Genomic DNA, 22,120 nt, shown 5'->3' on the forward strand with positions numbered 1-22,120 from the left:
CCATCAGGATATGTTTAGAAATGGCCCTAGGTGGAGGACCTTGTATAATACATCTGTAATAGGTATATGTATGTCTGTTAGCTCAGTGATCCAAATAGAGACACAATCCTTCAAAAGACTCTTAATTATGCTTCCTTACAGTGCTTATTATTGTTTATCTACAAGGATATTACATCTTATATACCAACAATACATTGTTGAGGATGAAGATTCTAAAACCTTGACAAGATTCTCCAAAGCAAAGTCAACATGTGCCTTGTTATTTAATTATCTCACTGCAAACTGGAGCACAGGAGAATTAATGAAAATGACATTGGGAAATAAGGTGTGGGATCAAAGAATGGAAGAAATAAAAAGCTCTAGATATTTCAAACACATTCTTCTAGAAAAGTCAGAAGATAGGATGTGGAGGACATAGAGTTCCATTGAAATGAATTTGCTATGACTTAAGACAAGGAATGACTAGTTACAGATAGAAGATCCTTTCGAAATTAGCTGTCTGTGTGCAATACTATCACCAAGTAGAGTAAGCAAAGGTCAACTATAAATATCCAATTAGAAGAAAAGATAAGACATTGCATATGATTTCAAGCAGCTCCAGGGAAATCTATTTAAAGGAAATGTTGACTGAAGAAAAAAAAGAAATGGACAAAAGTGGAAGTTTTGATTATGAATATTATTATTGCTAAGGAAGGCATTTCTCAGATAAGAGGCCCCTCTTATCTGAATGTTCTGCCTTTCCTGTTCCCATGGATGTCCCTTTCCCAGTTCCCGCACCCCCTCCCACCAGAAGATCCCAGTGGCCCCCTTAGGACAGACAGACAGACAGCACTACTGACCGGGCAGATGGGGTGGGCTCTGTCACTTGCCGTTGCATGCGGGTCCCATGGACACAATTCTCCTTGTTCTCTGCTTGAGAGGCTAAGGGGATGTCAGGAGAAGTGTGGCTGATCTTCATGGCGGCATCTGGATAGGGCGAGGGCTGCTCCTGATAGTCTTCGCTGTATTCTGGGTCATTGGTCTCTGTTTCTGTGTAATTCAGGGGCTCCTGGTTGTCTTTGCTTCCTGAGAACAGACCTCGTTCTCTCCAAGGGACCCAGCAGAGCTTCCAGGACACAAATAGAGATACACTGAAGAGGGCCAACCCACAGGCTGTGACAACTAGAGACAGCAAACTCACTGAGATGTCTAAAAAGGAGGAAAACCGCAAAACCAGCATTAATGGAGTGTCTACTTCATTGTTCATTCATTGTTTCAACAAGCATTTATTATGCACCAACTATATGCCAGGCTCTCGGGCTGTGGGGACAGAGATACAAACAACCACCACCATAAAATAAGCCCTGTCTTCAAGGAGCTTACATTCTTTTGGAAGAAATGAAATGAATCTATATAAATAAACAAAATATATATAAAGAAAATGCGGAGTAATTTCCTAGAAGGTGGAGTGGAGATTAGCAACTGGAGGACTTTTTTTAAGAAGTGGCAATGGATTTGAGTTTTATTCTGTGAAAAGTACTCAACAGAAGCTATATATATCTACACACACACATCTATATTCTTCTACTGAGGGTCTGTTGGTAACAATAGTTTTATATATATATATATAATTTACATATATAAAATGATATATGCATAATTTAAGATAAAATATAATTATATTCTAAAATTATAATCATATAATTATATTATAAAATATAATTTAATATAAATTATACATAATATAAAATAATAGTGATAACATATATTTATATAAACTATTGTTACCAACAGACCCTCAGTAGAAGAATCAGGAAACCCACAGAGCCATGTGTTACCCTTAATATTCTCCATCTTCAATTACATTCATTTCTGGAAGATGGGAAAACACTTGAACCCACACAAAAAGAGGCATATCCATGCGGGTCATATTCTTTTCTCACCTGTGCTGGATCTGGAGGTTTAGCCAGTTGCCTCTGTTTCCTTTATTGTAGGCAGCAATGAAGCCCTTTGCTCAGTAGAGTTAAAGGGTTATGGGAAGCCTATGGGGAAGTGCTTGTCTGCCGTATTAAGAAAGGTGGGCAGGTTTTCTGAATTCACTTAATTCAGAAGCTAACATTTCTTTCACTACTGCTCTGAGATGAAAAGATGAATTGGGTCTACTGAAGAATAATGAGTCAATCAATTTCTTTTGTCACCCTGCTGACCTGTGACATTGATATGGAAGATATGCTTAGAGAGGTGTTAGGGAAAAAGCCAATTGAAACCGGGATAATTTCCATCTTTCCTCTGTTTAAAAGAGCAGAGAAGTAAATGGTTAAGTCCCGAGTATCCACAACGGACCTAGGTCTGCTGATTTGGGATGTAGCCCTACACTGGGGGATACTGCCAGTTCCCTTCCCTTCACCTACCTTAGGTAGCATACTTTGTCTCCTTTCCCTTACTTTTTTTCTCTTCCAATTAACCTGACCCCATAAAGGGATCTCACTTTAGATCTCTAGCTAAAAACCCTGTGAAGTTAAGCTTATGTGTGTGGGTTTGTTTCTTAAGTGTTCCAATCAGTTTGGCTGTATAAATTCCGAGTCCTTTCCAAACCCTGTTTCTATGGCATCCAGAAAGTGGAGCTGGCTGATAAGGGGACTAGTTTGTACATAATTTTTTGGCAGTGTACCTTCCAGACACATGGCTGGTGGAATGTACCCTGAATCTGAGATCTGATGACCTGGTTTGAGGACCAGCATTATCCCTTCCTAGCTGTGTGATCTTAACTAAGTGGTTTAACTGCTCTGAGATTCATGTTTGGATAAGGTTACCTTGGGGTACCTTTCAGTTCTAAATTTGTGATCTCAGGACTACATTTGTCTCACTATAGCTATGCTTTGCTTTGTTTGTCTAACCTCATTTCTAACCTTTTCTTATATCCAAGACTTACCAGTACTAAGCTTATGTTTTTGATTCCTCATTTCTTTATTGCCAACTATTCTCCTCTCCTGTGACTTTCCCAGTTTAGATCCTTTCTTCCAGGGGGATCCCTATCTTCATCTCCAAACCTTCAGATGAATTTGGAGAGATGCTCACCCACTTCCCCAACTGAGAAAAATCTTTCCTTGATACTACTACTCACTAATCTGATATTGGCAAGTGGAAAAGAGAGGGAGAGGGGGAGAGAGAGAGAGAGAGAGAGAGAGAGAGAGAGAGAGAGAGAGAGAGAGAGAGAGAGAGAGAGAGAGAGAGAGACGAGACAGAGAGAGACGAGACAGAGAGAGAGAGGGAGAGAAAGAGACAGACACATATAGAGAGACAGAGACAGAAAGAGATAGAGAAACAGAGACAAAAGATTCTACGCTTGGGAAACCATATGAAGTCTTATCCTTTGCCTCCATCCAGCTGGGGCTTGAAGGCTCACTTCATCACAGACTCCTAACTGGGATTTTGTATTCATAGCTCAGATGACTTGGCACTAAGTCAGGTCCTTCCTCAGGATTTCATCTTTTCTACAGGGGTATAGTGTATACTACTAGCCCTTTGTGAATTACACCAAGAAAGTCCTGAATTAGAGCCTTCTATTCAAAAACTGCCCATTCTACTCTCTAGTCACTCAATGAAAACTAGAAGATTCTCCTACCATTTTTCCCAATTAGCTTTCCCTGAAGTTTAGACTAAGGACCAAGTTGAGAAATTGTGTCCAATCAAATTGGAAAGATACATCTCTTTCTTTTCTCTCATACTTTACATATCTTCCTCATTATTATGGTGTGTGTGTGTGTGTGTGTGTGTGTGTGTGTGTGTGTGTGTCCTCCCTCACGCAAATCCAATTCACTTGCATGTCATAGCAACACCTCCCTAATGTCATGGTCCCCTTTGAGAACAAAGGACAAATAACAACAACAACTTGACCTGAATACTATAATAATATCTTATCCATCAATCTTAACTCCTCAGAATACTGTATAAAACCACATAGGAAGCAAAGAAAATTTTCTGAGTATCCAAAGTGGCTATCTTAAGATGCATACAACAAAAGTCATGTACTTTAACTTATGGGAGAGTCCTTTAGATCTCACTTAAAGCCCCCTAGTTTACAAACAATTCTAATAGGATGGCTTATCTTATTTCCCTGCCCATATTTTACATAAAGTACGAAGAAATTAGGATGGAAGTGAGGGAATCACTTTAGGCAAAGTCACAGACTGCAAGAAGTGAAAGCTGATAAGCCAGCAGGGAACTAGGCTACAGGAAAAGAAAAATGAAAAAAAAAAAATCAGTCATCTAAGGTTATTTTTGAGTAGGCTTATACCTCCATACATTTGTGAGCATTCCTATACTGTAATTGATGTTCATAATAATGATACAGAGTCATCACATTGGACTTTATTCAGAATCCTGTTTAATAAGTGAAAGAAATATTTTAAAGAAAGATTTCTATCTAAGGTGGCTCAATTTTTTTTTTAAAAAAGTAATACTTAAAAGGAGAAGCTCAAGTTATCTGGAAAATTCCTTTATGTGAACTGGTCTGTCTCAATGGTGCTACATCGATTGGGTTCTACTGTATTTTGCAGCAAAGCAACCATCTTGGAAGATAGCCAAACTCCTATTGTTTAGGAATGGTCACTTGGGTTAATGGATAGATTCTATATTCCTGAGTATTGTTAAATAGGACTGGCTCCAAATGTCATGAGGTTGAGGATGACGTGGTTGAAGTACATATATTGGGAAAGGAATATCTAAAGACTAGTCTCTCTCCTCCCAAAAGTGAATGGGGGGGAGGGGAGGGGAGAGAATCCTGATTTTACTCTCATTTTCTTCTTCTTTCTGAGATCTAGAGGGATGAGGTAAATAATTCAGGCCTGGATCTTATGGTGAAGAGAACGAATATTGGGGAAAAGGAAACACTCATCATGCTCTCAAACCCAAGTCTCAATGATTTCTTGCCAGATGACCTTGAGATATATTTTTATATATGTACATACAAATATATATATATGCATAATACATATACATATCCCTACATATAATTAAATTATATATTTATATAAATTAATGTATACATATTTAGGCATATCACATAATTATATAATCACATAGTTAATATATTATATAATATAACCATATAATGTTACATAATTATATAATAGGATAATAAATATTAAATTATCATCTAAATTATGTATTTTATATATAATTACAATTAAATTATATATAATTAAATGACATACTTTATATAATCAAACATATCAAATTTTATATATTTTATGTTATATATAGTTATAGAATTTAAAATTAAATATTGTAATTAAATTCATTGAGAATTTATAAATTATTTGCTATTTTCATAACAGCAAGGGTATAAAGGAAAACCCCAAAACTTGCCCCAAACCCAAACATATTCCCTGCTCTCAAGGAACTAATATCCATAGAGATTAGGGTAGAGACACAACAAAACTAAAGTATTTAGAAAGTAATAAGGAGCAATTACAAATGGTAGGACATATTAGCAACTGCAGTATAAATGTATGGAGGGATCAGGAAGGGCCTAATATAGGAGGTGACTCCTGAGCTATGCTTTCTAGGAGAAAAGATAAAAAAGAGGAAGGAGTATATTCCAAACATGGTATGGGTGTGGGGACATCCAAGTCCCTAAAGACCCAGAGACAGAAGATGGATTGTAAAGTAAAGGAAACATCTGATTGGCCAGCTACAATTTCTATTAGTGACCACAGACAGGTTCCTGTTGGCATGGCAATAGATGGTTCCTATTTGTTTCTCCTGATTGAATAATACTAATAACACTTCATATTTGTGTGCAGCATTACTGATAGAAAGGACTTTCCATATATCATTTCTTTGTCCCTTCACAACAACCCCATGAGGCAACTAGTGAAATAATAATTAGGTTTTATTAGAATTAACAGGCATTTTAAGTACCAAAGATAAGTAATCATTACTATGAACCCACAATGTTTACCTGACTCAATGCTTTAATACTGATGTAAACAAAGCACTCTGCTGGGCTTGGTCTAAATATCTATTTCCTAACACACTTCACAAAGCCATGGGCTTGTGGCTGCAGAATCTTGATGATGAGTATTGATTGCTTTTTTAAAGGAATAAGGAAAGGCAGCCCACAGATCCTCTTGCCATTATGTGCCCAGAGCAGTCACATGAATCCAAGTCTAGTCATTATTTACTTTGCCTAAAATCAGCATTTGGAGAATGCCTAAAACAACACCTTTTCATGGAAGGTATTTTGTAACCATATTGTGACAATAACTACCCACTTGCCTCAATGGGTACAGCAGCTGAGAAAAGTGATTCGCCTGAGGATGTGCATTGGCTGCTGAAAGGTTTGAGATTTATTTATAGCCCTCAGGCTCTAATCCTTTGCTAACCATGTTACTTCTACTGCATACATATGGTGCCCTAACTGGGAAGATATTTGGAAACAATGCATTTGAAAGTGATAAATTTTATAACAGATCAAAAAGAAGTGATTCAAAAAGAAATGATCTCAGAATTACTGGATTTTTGGGGAAATGCCATAGAAAAATATTATATTTCAGAGAAACAGTTAACATTTATAATAGAATTATTTGTATAATTTGTACAAATTTGTACAATTTGTACAAATGATTTGTAACAGAAAGTATCTACAGAATGATGAGGCAAGTGCAATGATTATTATTTTCAACTCTATGTGAAGAAAAAAAATTATAGAAAATAAGTGATTTGCTCATGATCACCTAGATAAGCCCAGATTGGGGGCTAGGCCCTCTGATTTTAATCCCACATCTTTTTCTGGTAGAAGATACTGTACCTCTTATCATGATTTGATACAAAAGACAGGAATGATTAGAATTGGAGGGGATATCCAAGGTCAACCCTCTCTCATTTTACAGTTGAGGAAACATGGGGCAAGGGAGATTAAGTGGAGTGTCTGAAGTCATTAAACATAAGAAGCAGGATTCAAATGCTCATTTTCTTATATTCAAATAAGACTTTTTTTTGCTGTGAAGTTGATATATGTAAAATTAAAAAGTATAAAGCATGAACCCCAAATCAGTTTTGTAAGTAGATATAAGCATGCTATTTGAAAAGAAGTGAAAATTTAAGAATCCAAAGATTTCAAAGAATTCAGATAAAAAAAAGTTCCAAAGAACAAGAATTTTTGCAACTGAAGTAATAAACCTTTAGTATATTATCAGCATTTAGGTGGTGCAGTAGGTAAGCATGCTAGATTAAGATTCAAGACAATCTGAATTCAAATGCTGCCTCGGATAATTATTAGCTGTGTGAACTTGGAAAAGTTAGTTTCAGCCTAAGTTTCCACAGCTGTAAAATGGAGGTTTTCCTGGACTGTTGTGAAGAAATAACATATTTACAATGTTTTGCATATCATAAAGAGTTACCTAAATTGATAATGATGATGCCATTATTAATCCTATTAAAACTGAGATGAACTATTTGATATCTTTTTTTTCTCCATTAAAGTTCTAATATGTGCCTCATATTCTTGTGTTGGTGTCCTTGGATTTTAAATATCTCTGAGTAAATCCTCAATAGGTCTAAGTATGTCAGAAAGATTTTCTAGCTATAAACTAACCTAAGTTCAGAAAAAAACTCATTACCAAAAACTTGATGTAATGAAAACATCAGATGCAAAAATATCTTGAAGTAATATAGTAAGATGAAAAAGTGATAAAGTCAGTGTATTGTAGGACTTAAATGTACACTGAAGAAGTCACAGTTATTTTGAATGATATAAATGTAAAAGCCATTATAATATTGTATTGATTAAATTACTTAAAGCAACAGAAGAGATTTCAGATTTAAAAAAAACAAAACAAGTGAATAGGGAAAAGGTTGAAACCAATCCCCTTCCCAAAATACTTAATTGTCTGGAGTGGGAGGATAATAATAATATCTGGATTTAGAAATTTACAGAATTGATAACAAAACACAAATATAGTCTAGTTCTGTTGTTAAATTTGGAAATAGAAAAATAATAAAGTTTATGTTCTCTTATGACAAAAAGAAAAAAATTAACAAAGAATGGTAAAAATAAAATATAATCATAATGAAAAGTATAAACAGTTAAAATTATACAATAAAAAGAAAAAAGGTAACAATAAATTAAAAGTAGAATTGGATAGAATATTTTCTACAGGAAACATTTAGTACAGAAAGATATACAAAAATATAAATGAAAAGATTTGACCAAAAAGCATCAGGCTCCATTTATCTCAACATTGGAAGTAGTATTAATAATTTCTGACTAAGTTGAATTAATTCCTGAAAGCATTAAGATAAACAAACAAGGCAGTTATAGTATATTTAAAGGAATCATTCAAAATGAAAGCTTATCAGTTTAAAATATGACAAATTATATAGTAATCAAACTTATAAAGAAAAAGTTCATAGTCTTTGTAGAAGGAAGAATGACTGATAATGAAGAATAATAACTTTTAATATTCTAGAATAAGAAAATAAATATCGAGAGAAAAAGTCAATCTTGAAAACCATTCAAGTATGTTTAATAGACATAATAATAATATATATGTAGACATAGTGCTTTAAGTTTATAATATTCTTAACATATTTATCTCATTTAATCTTCACAAAGACTCTTGCAGGTCAGTAATATTATAACCTTCATTTTGTAGAGGGACAGAATTTGAGAATGATTAAGTTGCTTGCCCAGGGCTATAAATTTTATAAGTGCAGTAGACAAACTCAAGCCTTCCAAGTTCAATTATCTATATAGAATTCAAGCTGCTTAAAAAATTGCTTAAAGTGCTTAAAAAAGAAACATATATTCTCTTCCCCCCAATTAAATATGTAATGTAAATAATTGCTTAATTCTTACTCATAGAGGACCTACATATAAATTTGAAAGGTAGAAATTTTATATGCTACATTTAAAAACTAGAAGTTTATTATAATATAAACAAAAACATGTCTAGAAGAATGAAGATACCATAAAACCAATAACAAATTTCATTAAAGATAATTACAGCATAGATATTATATACAGTTAGGTAATACCACAGTGGATAGAATGCTGAGCTAGGGGTTAGGAAAATGTGAGTTTAGTTCTAGCCTTAGATACTTACCTGTGTAACCTGGGCAAGTCACTTAACCTCTATTTGTCTCAATTTCCTTATTTGTGAAATGGAAATAATAATAGCACCCTTCTCCCAAGACTATTGTGAAGATCAAAAAAGATAGTAATCGTGGTACAAAGCAAGTGCTGTATAAATAGTAGGTTTTAGAAGCTATTTTCATGTTGGAATCTATGGAATACAACTAAAACAGTATTTAGAGGGAAAGTCTAGAGCTAGGTGATTAAATTAACAAAAGAGAAAAACAGAATCAATGAATTTAAAGAACTTAGAAAAGAAACAGAACAATATAATAGAGAAAAATAGGAAATGAGAAATTATCACCACCAAGGCAAGGAAAATAAAAGAACAATTGCAATTATAATTCATTCATTGTTAATTAAATTATGCTTGTTTTAAAACCAATAAAATTAGTAACAATGAACAAATTTACCCAAAAGCTTAGAGAAACATAACCAAAATTGGAAACAAAAAAGAGATCAGGATAAAGGCCAAGGCACATCTGAAAAATAACAAAGCTTTAAAAGAAATGGATGAAGATCTACCAAAAAACCAAAACATGAAAGGAAACAAATTGAACATGGATAATTTAAATATGCCAGTTCTCTCTTAGCAGGCAAAGTTAGGCAGGTCATATTGCCTTCTGTCTTTCTTCCCTAAATGCCCTGGGACCATCTGGATTCATGAATGCATTTTAAAAAATCTTTTAAGTATTTTCTATAGAATATTTCTAAGTATAGAGAGTGATGATATTCCATTTTATTCTTTTCATGAGACAAATGTTGTTTGATCTCCAAGTTTGTAAAAGGTATGGTTGAAAAAGAAATGTACATGACCACATCATTAATAGATACTGGCAAGAAAAAATAAATATTAGAAAGTATATAAAAATACCAATGCATCAAAAATTAACCATTCATCCTACAACACTATAGGAAGTATAAGTGTAGGAAGTAGATAAACGGTCATCTTTGAATACAAGAAAAACTAAATTCAAATCTAATTTCTGACATATATTTACTGTGGGATCCCATGCAAATCAGCACCTCTCAGTGCTGGCAATTCATGAAGACTGAAAATTTCAAAGAAGGGAGTTCTTTATATACCAATAAAATTATGGCTCTCATCTTTATTTTATCCCAAGTCTATATCCAATTTAAAATAATCAATATAATGTATCATGTCAATAAAATAACCAAGTCTGTGCAATTATGTAACTAGATGCAGAAGACATTTGTCTGATAAAATACAAAATTAATTCACATTTAAGAAACATGAAAAGGAGGGAGGATTCTGGGAAGATGGCGGAGAAGGGTGGTATATTTCAAGCTCTCCAGATTTTCTCCACAAATAGAACAAATTTGCATCTCAGGACGAACATAGATTGGTGAAAAATCAACAAGATTTGGGGTAAAACAGGGGTCCTCCTAATACAATCCCCTGGATTAATCTGAGTGAAGTGCAAACATCTCTAGGTTATCTCCATAGAAACACCAAGTGGTGACCCCTGGGATGAGGTGAGTGTGGCTATAGCCTCAACAAAAGCCACAGAGACTTTTCACCTCCTAGACTGTATGTGGAATCCAGGTCTGAGTTGGGGAAGACAGAAGCTGATTAGAAATACCAGGTCCAGCTGTACTGCAGGAGGTGACCCTCGAAGAGAAGGAACCAGCACTCAGTCGATGCAGAGGTAGGAATTCAGGGATTCAAGTGTGAGCACTTGCAGGAGCGGGTTTCTGGTCAGAGGGGAGACCCGAAGGGAAGCTTGAGGCACCATCCTCCCACCCCACAATTAGAGGTGTTTAATTATCTCTTATTAATATCTCTTATTTAAAAAAAATGAATTGGGAAAGAAGAAAGAACCCCAGCAACGAAACATACTATGGGAACAGGGAAGACTGAGGTTCATCTTCAGAGGAAGACACTGAAGTAAAAAAATTTATATTGAAGAGTAACATGAAATGAATCCCTACCTGGAGAGAATTTATAGAAGAACTAAAAAAAGAATTTAAAAATCAAATGAGAGACACTGAAGAAAAACTAAAAAAAAAAATCCAAGAAAAACAAAAAGATATGAAAAAAGTTAATCAAATAGAAATGAGAGAGAGTCTCAAAAATGAAAATAACTCTTTGAAAATTAAAATTGGGAAAGGAGAAGCCAGTGAAAATATGAGAGACCAAGAAACAGCAAAACAGATTATAAAGAATAAAAAATAGAACAAAATATGAAACATCACAAACGACCTGGAGAACAGATCAAGAAGAGAAAATATAAGAATAATTGAACTGCCTGAAAACTGTGACCAAAAAAAAAAAAAGACCTTGACACAGTGTTGCAGAGAATGATCCAGAGTAATTGTTCTGGAATGATGGAACATGGGGGTAAAGAAGAAATAGAGGAAGTCCATGGATTACCCATCTAAATGAGATTCTTTGTGGAAAACACATAGGAACATTATTGCCAAATTTTGAAACCCCAAGATCAAAGAGAAAATTTTGTAAGAAATGAAAAAAAATTCCAATATGTTGGAGCTACAATGATAATTATATGGGAATTATCAGCAGCCACAATAAAAGATCACAGGTCCTGTAATCATATCTACCAACAATCAAAAGAACTAAACCTGTGGCCAAAAATGTCATATCCAGCAAAATTATCTATAATAGCAAGAAAAAATGGATATTCAATGAACTTAGAGATTTTCAGGATTTTCTATCAACCAAACCCAAGCTTAATAGAAAATTTAATATATGAGCCAATATCAAAGATCAATTTCAAGGAACTCAACATGGACAAATTTTTTTTTAACATGGGAAATGAGTACCATATGTTTAAGATTGACTTCAACAATGGGGCAGCTCAAAAGAAAGACTGGGGCAGAGTTAAGATAAAACTAATAATTTATGTTACAAATGAGTTGTAGAGGAAGAATAGATGCAGAGGTATTAAAGGGGGAAGGAGGGCTCATAGTTCTGAAAACCCACTTATGTAGAGAATGGGTTAAATAGGCAACACTACATATATATCATTAGAAGCATAGCATCCTCCAAAATCTATGAATAAATAAGGGGAAGAAGAGGCAGCTGGGAAGCAAAGGGTATGGGAAGAAGATAAAGGAGGGATCTATGGGTGGGAGTAATTATGTAACAGCAAGGCAAGTTAGGAGCAGAATTAAAACAAAGAGTCAGCAGGGATAGCAAAGATATGTGTATGTATATGTGGGGATGTATGTGTGTATGTGTATGTATATATCTACATATGTATACATAAATATATCCTTTCTTAACTATATAGTCTACTTGGGGGTGATGGGTGAAGATGAAATGGGAAAAAGAATAAAGTAAAAAAAGATGAGCAGCAGAGAACAAAAGAATAATTTGCAAGGAAGTAACAAAAGATGGATATTGATGAATTTCTTCTACTAATATATATATGCTTTTGTATTCTGGCCACATTATATATTTTGAATCCTCCCTGATGTTCTATTGGGATAATGTTCTCTTTTGTTTTGTTTCATTTTGTTTTGTATTCTTTTTCTGTTTTTATTTATTTATTTTTAAATATAAAATAAACTTTAAAAAATTTTAAAAAAAACATGAAAAAGTTTATAGGTAGAAGGAATTAAAAGACATTTCTTTGGAAATAATTACTATCGGTATATATAATGGAAAAATATTAGAGGGATTCTCCTTAAAAGTATATAGTAAGTAGATTAGTATCTGTTTGACTTTTGTTTTATATAGCCTTAGATTTATTAGTAATTCTGTAAAGAAATAAAAAATAAAACAATAAGCACTAGCAATAATAAGCTTAAAATATCTTTATGTGGTTAACATGAATATGTATCTAGTAATTCTACAAGATCCAATAATACCAATAATATTAAGATAATAAATATCTTTGGGGAGTATCAGTAATGGCACAAAATATCTAAATATATGTTATCAAACCACAAATGAATCACTTCATAATAAATCCAGAATAGAGATATTGCTTTACATTAATTTACAAACATACAAATAACCTTTCAAACTACAGAGAGACCTTTCAAATCATGATTTTAAAAACAACAACCAGAAATTAAGGAAGTACTGACCAAATATATAAGGACATCTCTCTCCTATAGAAGAGGTAGGAATATTTTGAGCAAAATTGATGGCATTTCCCAAATTAATTCACAGGTTCAGTGTGCTACCAATGAAAATGCTAATGGATGTGCAAATGAGATTATGTCACATGTATATGAAACAAACAGACAAAAAATATAGAACCACAATTTCACAGATGTCGGTATAATTATCCACATAAATATCTAGACCTCCATGTTTTACTCTATTATAATTGATACTGTTTCACAACTCTTCCATGGAAGATTTGCTCAACATAGTGAAGGTCTTCCTGGAGTTCCTTCAATATTTTATGGATACTGTTATTGGTATACATGGGACTACTTGTTTTTTCCTTATGCTCAATATATGATGGATCTCCCACTTTTTCTTATCATATTCATTGCTGTTATTTTTATGACCATCAATAATGAAACTACAGTGTTATAGAACACTGTTGTTATAAAGATGAGCTTCTGTGGCAGAGAATAAAGGAAATCACCTCACTGTTTCCTAAACTTAGCTCATTCCTTATGATTCAATTCTAGATAAATAGCAAAACACTATGCCAAACAGTGGGGATATGAATAGAAAATGTAGACAGTCCAGCTCATCATCCATCTGTTAAACTATCGCTTAAGATAGGTATATCAATCAACTGACTCATTAGACAGCTTATGCAATTGCAGTCGATAATTTGGGCAATATAGACTTTTCATCCACTTGGATGTTTGACTGTAGATTGCGAATCTATCATCTTTTGAGGGACTATGAGTCCTATTATGTTCAGAGGCTCAAAGAAATGAGTGCAATATCACTGACTAATAGGAACATCCCAGATCCTACAGTTTCAAATTCTTTGCTCTTTCCACTGAACCATGCTACATGACTAATTTGGTGTAAATTTTTATTTTTGCCCTAAGCAGTTGATCATATGGATGTACACAGATGGCTTATTTGTGGAGTGATTCCAATCAGTAAACATTATTTTCTTATTAATTAAGACAGTTGATTTCATGCTTTTTTTGGTGATTTCTTTGGTGTTTGCCAAATGTTCTGAATCTCTTTTTGAATAAAATATTCATGATATATTGGCACAAGGATTTCTAGTAATCTGCAAGACTGTAATGTTCATTACTTAAACCTTAACTTTATTTTCCTATTTTTTTATTGTATTTATCTGAGCCAATGAAATAACTCAATATTAATTTACTTGTTTTGGAAAAAAATAAATTTGTCATAGAAATTCTCTATTTTTTCATTTTTCAATGGTTCAGCTTTTTGCTTTAAAAACCAAAACATAGGATTGTATGATTCTAAGAAACTGGCACATAAATTTCAGTAAATATTCAGTTTTTTTGTTTGTGTTTATCATGACTGGTATGAGGTGAGGATACCAATGTGTTTCATAAATGCTTCTCATTTACTTTGGGCACATGATGAAACTAATGCAGTCAACTAATTTATGTGCCAACCTGGAAACTATTTAACTGCAAACCTTTTTACATCATTTATGTGGGTTCAGTTCTTTGGGTAGTACATAGTGTCTAAAAGTTTAAAGTGTAGTTTTAGACTAAAAGCTATTAAGCTTTTAAAACTTAAAATTGCAGTAAGACATTTGGAACAACTTGTATATGATTTTATTGTTGTTGTTTATCTTTTATTGGTAGCTGGACAAAAATCACATATAAATTATCAACAGAAAGTTAATGCTTGTTAGTCTATAAACTATGTGTTTCTTAGTATCTTTTATCCTGATTTCTAACTCTGCTTCTATGGAAATGGAAGATGGCAACATTTGGGTCATTCAATAAAAAAACAAAACAAAAGAAATTTCATAGATCAAAACTCATCATAACCAAAGAGTCCAGTTTTGGGGATTAAACTTTTGGTGATATGCTTTTACAAGCTTATCTGGGATAGTTCTAATATAGCAGAGAGCATGTGTTTTGCGGATCAGACTCAAACCTTTTAATCTTAGAATACCCTGCTAAGCTTGTGTCTAACTGGCATTTTGTTCTAGAATGCAATGTGATTTCTACAACATGATAAACTGTCAGGTTAATCAGCAAGCAGGATTGGAGAGGGACAGAAAATAAAGCCTTATCTTTCCATATTTCAAAATATATTTCAAGAGCTAATTGCAAAAAAAAATGTGGGACTAGATTAAAACAAATAAATCAATGAAACATTAGCGAAACAGAAATATAACCAAATGCTTATAAAGAATCAATATTTGATAAAACCATAATCATAAAACAATGCAACCAGGATAGTGAGGGTAAGATAATCATTATTGGGAAAAACATGCTGGGAAAATTAGAAGTGTGGAAAAAAAAATAGATTCAGATGTATGCCTTACACTACCCAGTAAACTTCACTTCAATCAATAATCTAAATTTAGTTAAAATAAAATTTTTAAATAAAAAGGAAGGAAAAATATGCTGAGGAACTATTTATCTGAGCTATGGAGAAGGGAAATTTTCATATAATAAATAAATGGAAAAAATCGTTGAGCACAAAAATAGATGGATTTGATTTCATAAACAAATTGAAAAGTTTTTATAGGTCAAAAAAGAATATTACTAAGATGAAAAGAAAGAAAATAGATGGAAGAAAACTTTTGCAATAAATGCTGAAAATGATACTCAGAATCTACAAGGAATGAATAGAAATTTTAGGAGTTATATCAATTTCCTAAAGGAGATAATCAAAGTTTCTATGTTACCCTCAACTGGATGCGCTCCAGTTTAACAACGACCTTCACGAAATATGGTATGTAGAACTGAGCACAGTGTCCTAGATGTGTTCTGGCTAGGACAGAATACAGTGGTAATAATAAAAATAAAACTATAAAAACTAACATTTATACAGTTCTTACTTTGTACCAGGGAATGTGCTAAGTGCTTTATAATAATTATTTCATTTGATCCTCACAATAATCCTGAAATGTAGGTGCTATCATTATTTCCATTTTACAGATGATTAAGCTGAGACAAACTTTAGTGAGTTAGGCAGGGTCCAAGAGGTATATGGGCCTACATTTGAGCTCAGGTCTTCTTGCTCCAGGTCTGGTGTTTTATCCATTGTGCTACCTAGCTGTTCTTAGAAAATAACCTCCTTACTTCTGTACATGATCCTTCTTTAATATAGTTTAAAATTGTGCCATTTCTCAAAGGAAGAAAAATTAATAACTAATAGTCAATTGAATAGTTGGTTTCTAAACTTAATCAAATCCTCTAATAATTAGTGGAAAATATCTTGAAAAAACTTTATGGTACCATTTGATACATTTCAAAGTGGCAAAAATATTGTTGATGAGTAGGAAAAAAAGATAAGCTATTATATTGTGAGGTAGCAATTCTGTGAGGGCTCTGGAAAGGACAATCCAGTAATGTGTAGTAATGGTAACAAAATAAATTAATTAATTTGTAAATTTTAAGAAAGTGGAGAAATATGACGGTAAGGAACTTGAACAAAGTCACATGATAAATATCAAAAGTAAGATCTGCTGGCTGGCTTAATTGATTAAGAGTATTTTTTTTTTTTTTTTGCTGAGGCAATTGGGTTTAAGTGACTTGCCCAGGGTCACATAGCTAGGAAGTGTTAAGTGTCTGAGGTCAAATTTGAACTCAGGTCCTCCTGACTTCAGGGCTGGTGCTCTATGTACTTCGCAACCTAGCTGCTCCATGAGTTTTTTTTTTTTTTTTTAAGGAGTTGCTTTATTGGGAAGGATAAAAAACCATAAGTAAGACAGATCAATCATTCAACAGTCATTTCTAATAATTGGGAAAAAGCTGAATAAACTAATAATTTATCAATGTAAATACAATTCTTTGCCTTTGTAAGATTTAAGACCTGGAATGGATTCTCACCTCCTGGTCCTCTACATGCCCTGATTACAGACATTGATATAAGAGAGTGTATGTTGAACAAGAATGTTTTGCTGCTTGAAATTCAAACACAACTATGAACATTCAAATACACTTTTTATTTGTGGAAACTAATGGTTTTAAGGATCTGGAATATTGTATTTTAAAAAAATAATAGATTTTTTATTTTCAAAATATATGCAAAGATAGTTTTTAACATACACTTTTTATGTTCCAAATTTCTCTCCCTCCCTTTTTCCCATGTCTTCCCCAGACAGCAAGTAATCCAATCTATGCTAAACATGTGCAATTCTCCTTTACATATTAGAATATTTTATTTTAAAATAAAAATTAGTATTGATAAGACATATACTAATAGAATCTTAATCCAGAATTTTAAATTCTCTATGAAGCTTAGAATAACATCCATTGTATTACCTGTAACATTAACCATTACTTAGAATTCTTAAATAACAAAGTACTTTTTAATTCTTAATAAGAACTTGCTAACAGAGTCAATTTCAAACCATAATATTTTTTATAAATAAATAGCTTTTCACTTCTAGCAGGAAATAGGCTCACCAAAGAACTCCACTAGAAACAATGTTGTGTAGTATATTGAGTCAGAAAGACATGAGTTTCAATTCTGCCTCTGCCACATATCAGTCAGGAGACCAATGGGAAGTGACTGAAATCCTCAGTGCCTTCAGGCAACTCTCTATGACTAGTTATAGATAAGCTGCCAATCTGTATTCACAGAGGAAATTTTGCCACTCAGAGATCACCATACCAATGAAATCATCCGTCCAGCTCTTTCCCTCCCTCCAACCATAAAAAAACAAACTAGCCATGACATTTCTATTTTGCTTTCTGCAAGAGTTTTCAAATATGGAACACAGTATATGTTGACACTTTCTCTTATGCCACAGACATGTTGCTATAAGATCTGACTTACGAACTGACTGCATATTTATATAACAGTCACACAAGAAGGAAAGCAGACAAGTGAGAAGCTATAATGTCATCACATTGCCGTGATTCAGGAGGAATTTTTGACTGCAGTTTGTCGAGTTCTGAAAAGCAGTTTTGCAGAAATCAGACTGTGACTCAATACAAAAGAATCTAATGACATGTCAAAAGAAGGACTTTCCCAAAATATAATGGTAGGAAGTAACTAAGGATGGAAGCTGGCACAGCCCAATCCTGATTTCTAGATGCAGGGATGTTCTTCTAAAGGTTTGTGGAGAATACCCAGGATGTTTGCTGTTGTGTCCTCAAAGAAGGCAAGTAGGAGGGGCCCTGCTAGAGTAAAACTCAAGACTTGAGCCATCAGGATACCTACTGGACTCTGATAGGCACTAATCACTATTTTAACCGATTTGGAGCTTTCAGTAGAATTACTTCACTCAGAGAAAATTCAGTTAAAAGGCAAGGAGATAGGGGTATAGAGGACAACAATATGACCAGGGGCTCTGCTAGAATAAAACTCAATATTTGGACCATCAAGATACCTATTGGACTCTGACAGGCACTCATCCCTATTTTGACTGACTTGGAGCTTTAAGTAGAATTACTTTCATTCAGAGAAAATTCAGTTAAAGGGCAAGGAGATAGTGGTACAGAGATAAAGTAGTGTCAGGAAAGGAAATAGTATGTTTCCTTGAGATTCCAGTCCATGCTTCCATAAAGGCTGTGGAAAGATGGTCCCATGAAAGAAATGGGACTGAAAGGATTCTGGGAAGCAATAACTTGAGATAGTTGTAAAGTGTGTCATAAACTAGCAAAGGATAACAAAGAAGGTGGGGACAGTGGTTGTTTTGGTGTAGAAGTGACTCCCTCCACCCACTAGATGCCAGTTATATTCCATTAACTAGGGTTTTGAACCCATCATCTTTTTTTTTTTTTAAGTCTCAGAAGCAGCCTAGTTTTATTTATCTCATAGCCATTGTTATGGGTTATAATATGATGAAAGCAGGTTAGTATCAACTCAGATCTATGAATTTAATTAATAATCTTTCACCTAATTCACAGTCACAGTCACAAAACTTGGAGTATTCTTACAAATCACCTAGTTAAAGCTTCTCATTTTACAAATGAGCAAAGTGAGACATAGAAAGTTGAGAATGTAAGCTCCTTGAAGGCAGGGACCATTTTTGCTTTTAAAAATGTTTTTATTTGTATCTCAGTGAGTAGCCCAATGTCTAGACACATAGTAAATGTTTAATAAAGGCTTATGGTTGATGTAATTTAGGCAAGATCATGTGGTAAATCAGTAGCACACCCAATGCCTGATTCATTTAAAAGTATGTATTAGGACCATGGATTTAAATATAGAGGGATCTTAGAAATTACCTAGGATAAGCTCATAAGAGATGAAAATATGAGGCTTAGTTTGGTTAATTGATTTGTAGTAAGTGTTAGAGGTAGAATGTTAACTCCCTGAGATCTTCCTCACCTTGAGTCCAATACCCTGTCCTCTATATCACGCTACCTCTCTAGATCTTTATCTATAGATATTTTGCCCAAGTTTCATGGCCTTTCAAAAGAAAATCACAAGCCTTTTGTGACCCTAAATTTCAAAGCATCTATGGAAGCTTTTTAGAAGAAAAAATAACTTATGCTAATATCAATCCACTAGGTACTGCACAATGTTCACCAAAGGGTCTAAATCAACTTCAAACAACAGATTTCATAAGTCAGAATGTAATTGAAATTCCAACTGTTGTAAATAATATTTTAAAATAAAATTAATCTGGACCAATCCCACCTCCCTCAGCTACATACTCATATTTTATAGTTCTAATCTCAGTATGTCACATCACACTTTCCTGAGCAAGCTCATTATGCATTAACATCATTAAGCCTGTATGACCAAGTCCGACTAAAAAGAAGGAAAAATATTCAGAGATGTTTCTTGGCTCACTGCTTAGTTATAACAAAGCTCCTATGGAAAGCCGCCATCATGTCATTTCACTCAGCAGCTGTTTGTAGATTCAATTAATGACATTAGACAGGATACTGCTTCTATAATGTTCTCTTGTTCAAATGGTAGTATTTTGAAATGAGATTCAATTGTGCAAATAAATTAGGACCTACTCCCTCATTGAGGCATGGTATCAATGATAGGCTTTAGAGGCTTGCCAGGGAGCAAAAGCTCTGCCAGTTTCCACCAACCTAAAAAAGTTTCAAGAACTAACCTTATAATATATGCTATATCTGCAGACTAAGAATCGACAAAACAGAGGTTAGACTTGCTCTTTATTAGAACTGGTCATCAGGTGATGTCATTATTTTAACCAAAGACCCAAGGGATAGGGACTGGACCTTTAATATCATTGATCGAGAAAACACCCAGATGAAGGAACTCCCTTTACCAATGTAGGTCAGCACCTTTTCTACCTCTTATAGAGGTAGCCAGGAACTTTGACAGTTTATAAATAAATTGCCCAGATTCACCTAGCTAGTATGTATCAGGGATAGGACTTAAACCCAGATCTTTGCTTGGCAGCCTGCTATTCATTATATTCTGTTATTCACTGGGCTATTTGGCTTATAATTTGCATAACAGAGGAAGAACCTATGTCAATGAAATTGCAGATATTTGACATGTTGATATAAGGAAATTATGATCCTTAACAATGGCTCTCAGTTCCTTTTATCTTTAATTCACTTCTTTAGGAGCTATTGAATTGGCCTATTAGATCTTTTACTTTTATTATTAATTTGAAAGCAGATGATTCTAGACATGGCAGGAAGCAGAGCTTTAAAGTCATTTATCTCAGTAGGTTCGGTGGAACTTAAATACTCAACAGTTTAAATTAATCCTGGAGTAAACCAATGGGGATGCCTAGGTAGCAACACAGTTTTTGAGGAGCAGGGGAAAATAAGATACTCAATGAGAATCCCAGCTCGCTTCGGAGACAACAAGCACCTTGTTGCCGGGATTTGTGGCACTTTTTCATTTTCTATCTCCTGTATTTAGCAGAGTGCCATGTAAATAGAAAGTGCTGTTTTGTTGAATGATGAAAAGGATGAAACTGCAAACTGTTCTGTGGAATATTCCTACTGTTCAATTAAATAGGTATTATGAGAGTCAGTGCTATTAGTTTGGAAGGTACAAATGAAAATGACAACACAGCATGCAAACAATAATTTAACACTGGCACACTTAAAATTCATTTTTTCCCCAACAACCCATAAACTGATACACTGCTGAAGGAAAAGGATCACAAAGGATCATTCTTTTCCCAACAACCATAAACTGATATACTGCTGAAGGAAAAGGATCACTTCCTTATAAGCAGTCCTGTTCTGTGTGGAAAGAGCAGTGGATTTGAATCAGATGATTTGAATTTGAATCATATTTCATTCACTTGGTACCTAGATGATCTTTGATCATCAATCATTCAGTTGATCACAAGATTGGGAGTTTCCTCATCTATATGCATGAGGAGGTTATACCTCCTCACATGACTTCTAAGATTCCCTGTTAGCTCTAAAATGATGAACTTTGAACCCATAAGGAAAAGGATGATTCGAAGGATTTGCTTAGGCAGACAAATGGTGGAGCTGGTTTCCTTGTTGACCAAAATGCACCAAAATCTATTGTTTGTAGAGCACATGCTCATCTCACCTTGCAGGACTCATGATGAGCATAAACAAACAGACTACTGTGAAGATAATTGCAGTTTGTGTGCCTGCATTTGTTGCAGGGGATGAAGAAGTAGAGAAATTCTATTAAAAACTTGGCAAGATCTTCCAAACTAAGACTAAATTGACCTTGATACAAGGTGACTTTACCAAGGAAGTGGGCACCAGGGAGGAAGATGAAAACTAATATTACTCAGGCTCAGAATATGAAAAGGCAAAGGCTTATAGGCTATGAGGATTCCCCATATTTGCATGTCATGGAGAGCATTGTCAAAAAGTGAGTTGGAAGGCATTGAGCAAAATGAATAAGAAATAATATGAAAATAAAGCCAACTCAACCAATATTTATTCAGTACTTACTATGTACAAGGGTTAGTGCTAGCCACTAGGGAC

The 22,120-nt window shown here is 34.0% G+C and overlaps 1 protein-coding gene across 1 annotated transcript in view; it reads right to left on the reverse strand.

The window, feature by feature from the left end:
* SYT9 (synaptotagmin 9) overlaps positions 1–22,120 on the reverse strand; it is a 202,679-nt gene that overhangs the window by 147,377 nt on the left and 33,182 nt on the right. Inside the window, exon 2 of the mRNA XM_051964791.1 lies at positions 840–1,188. Within this exon, the coding sequence (XP_051820751.1) occupies positions 840–1,188 (349 nt within the window). The remainder of the gene's footprint in view (positions 1–839; positions 1,189–22,120) is intronic.

Source organism: Antechinus flavipes, chromosome 6 (assembly GCF_016432865.1).
Source record: "Antechinus flavipes isolate AdamAnt ecotype Samford, QLD, Australia chromosome 6, AdamAnt_v2, whole genome shotgun sequence".
In the NCBI taxonomy this organism is placed as follows: domain Eukaryota; kingdom Metazoa; phylum Chordata; class Mammalia; order Dasyuromorphia; family Dasyuridae; genus Antechinus; species Antechinus flavipes.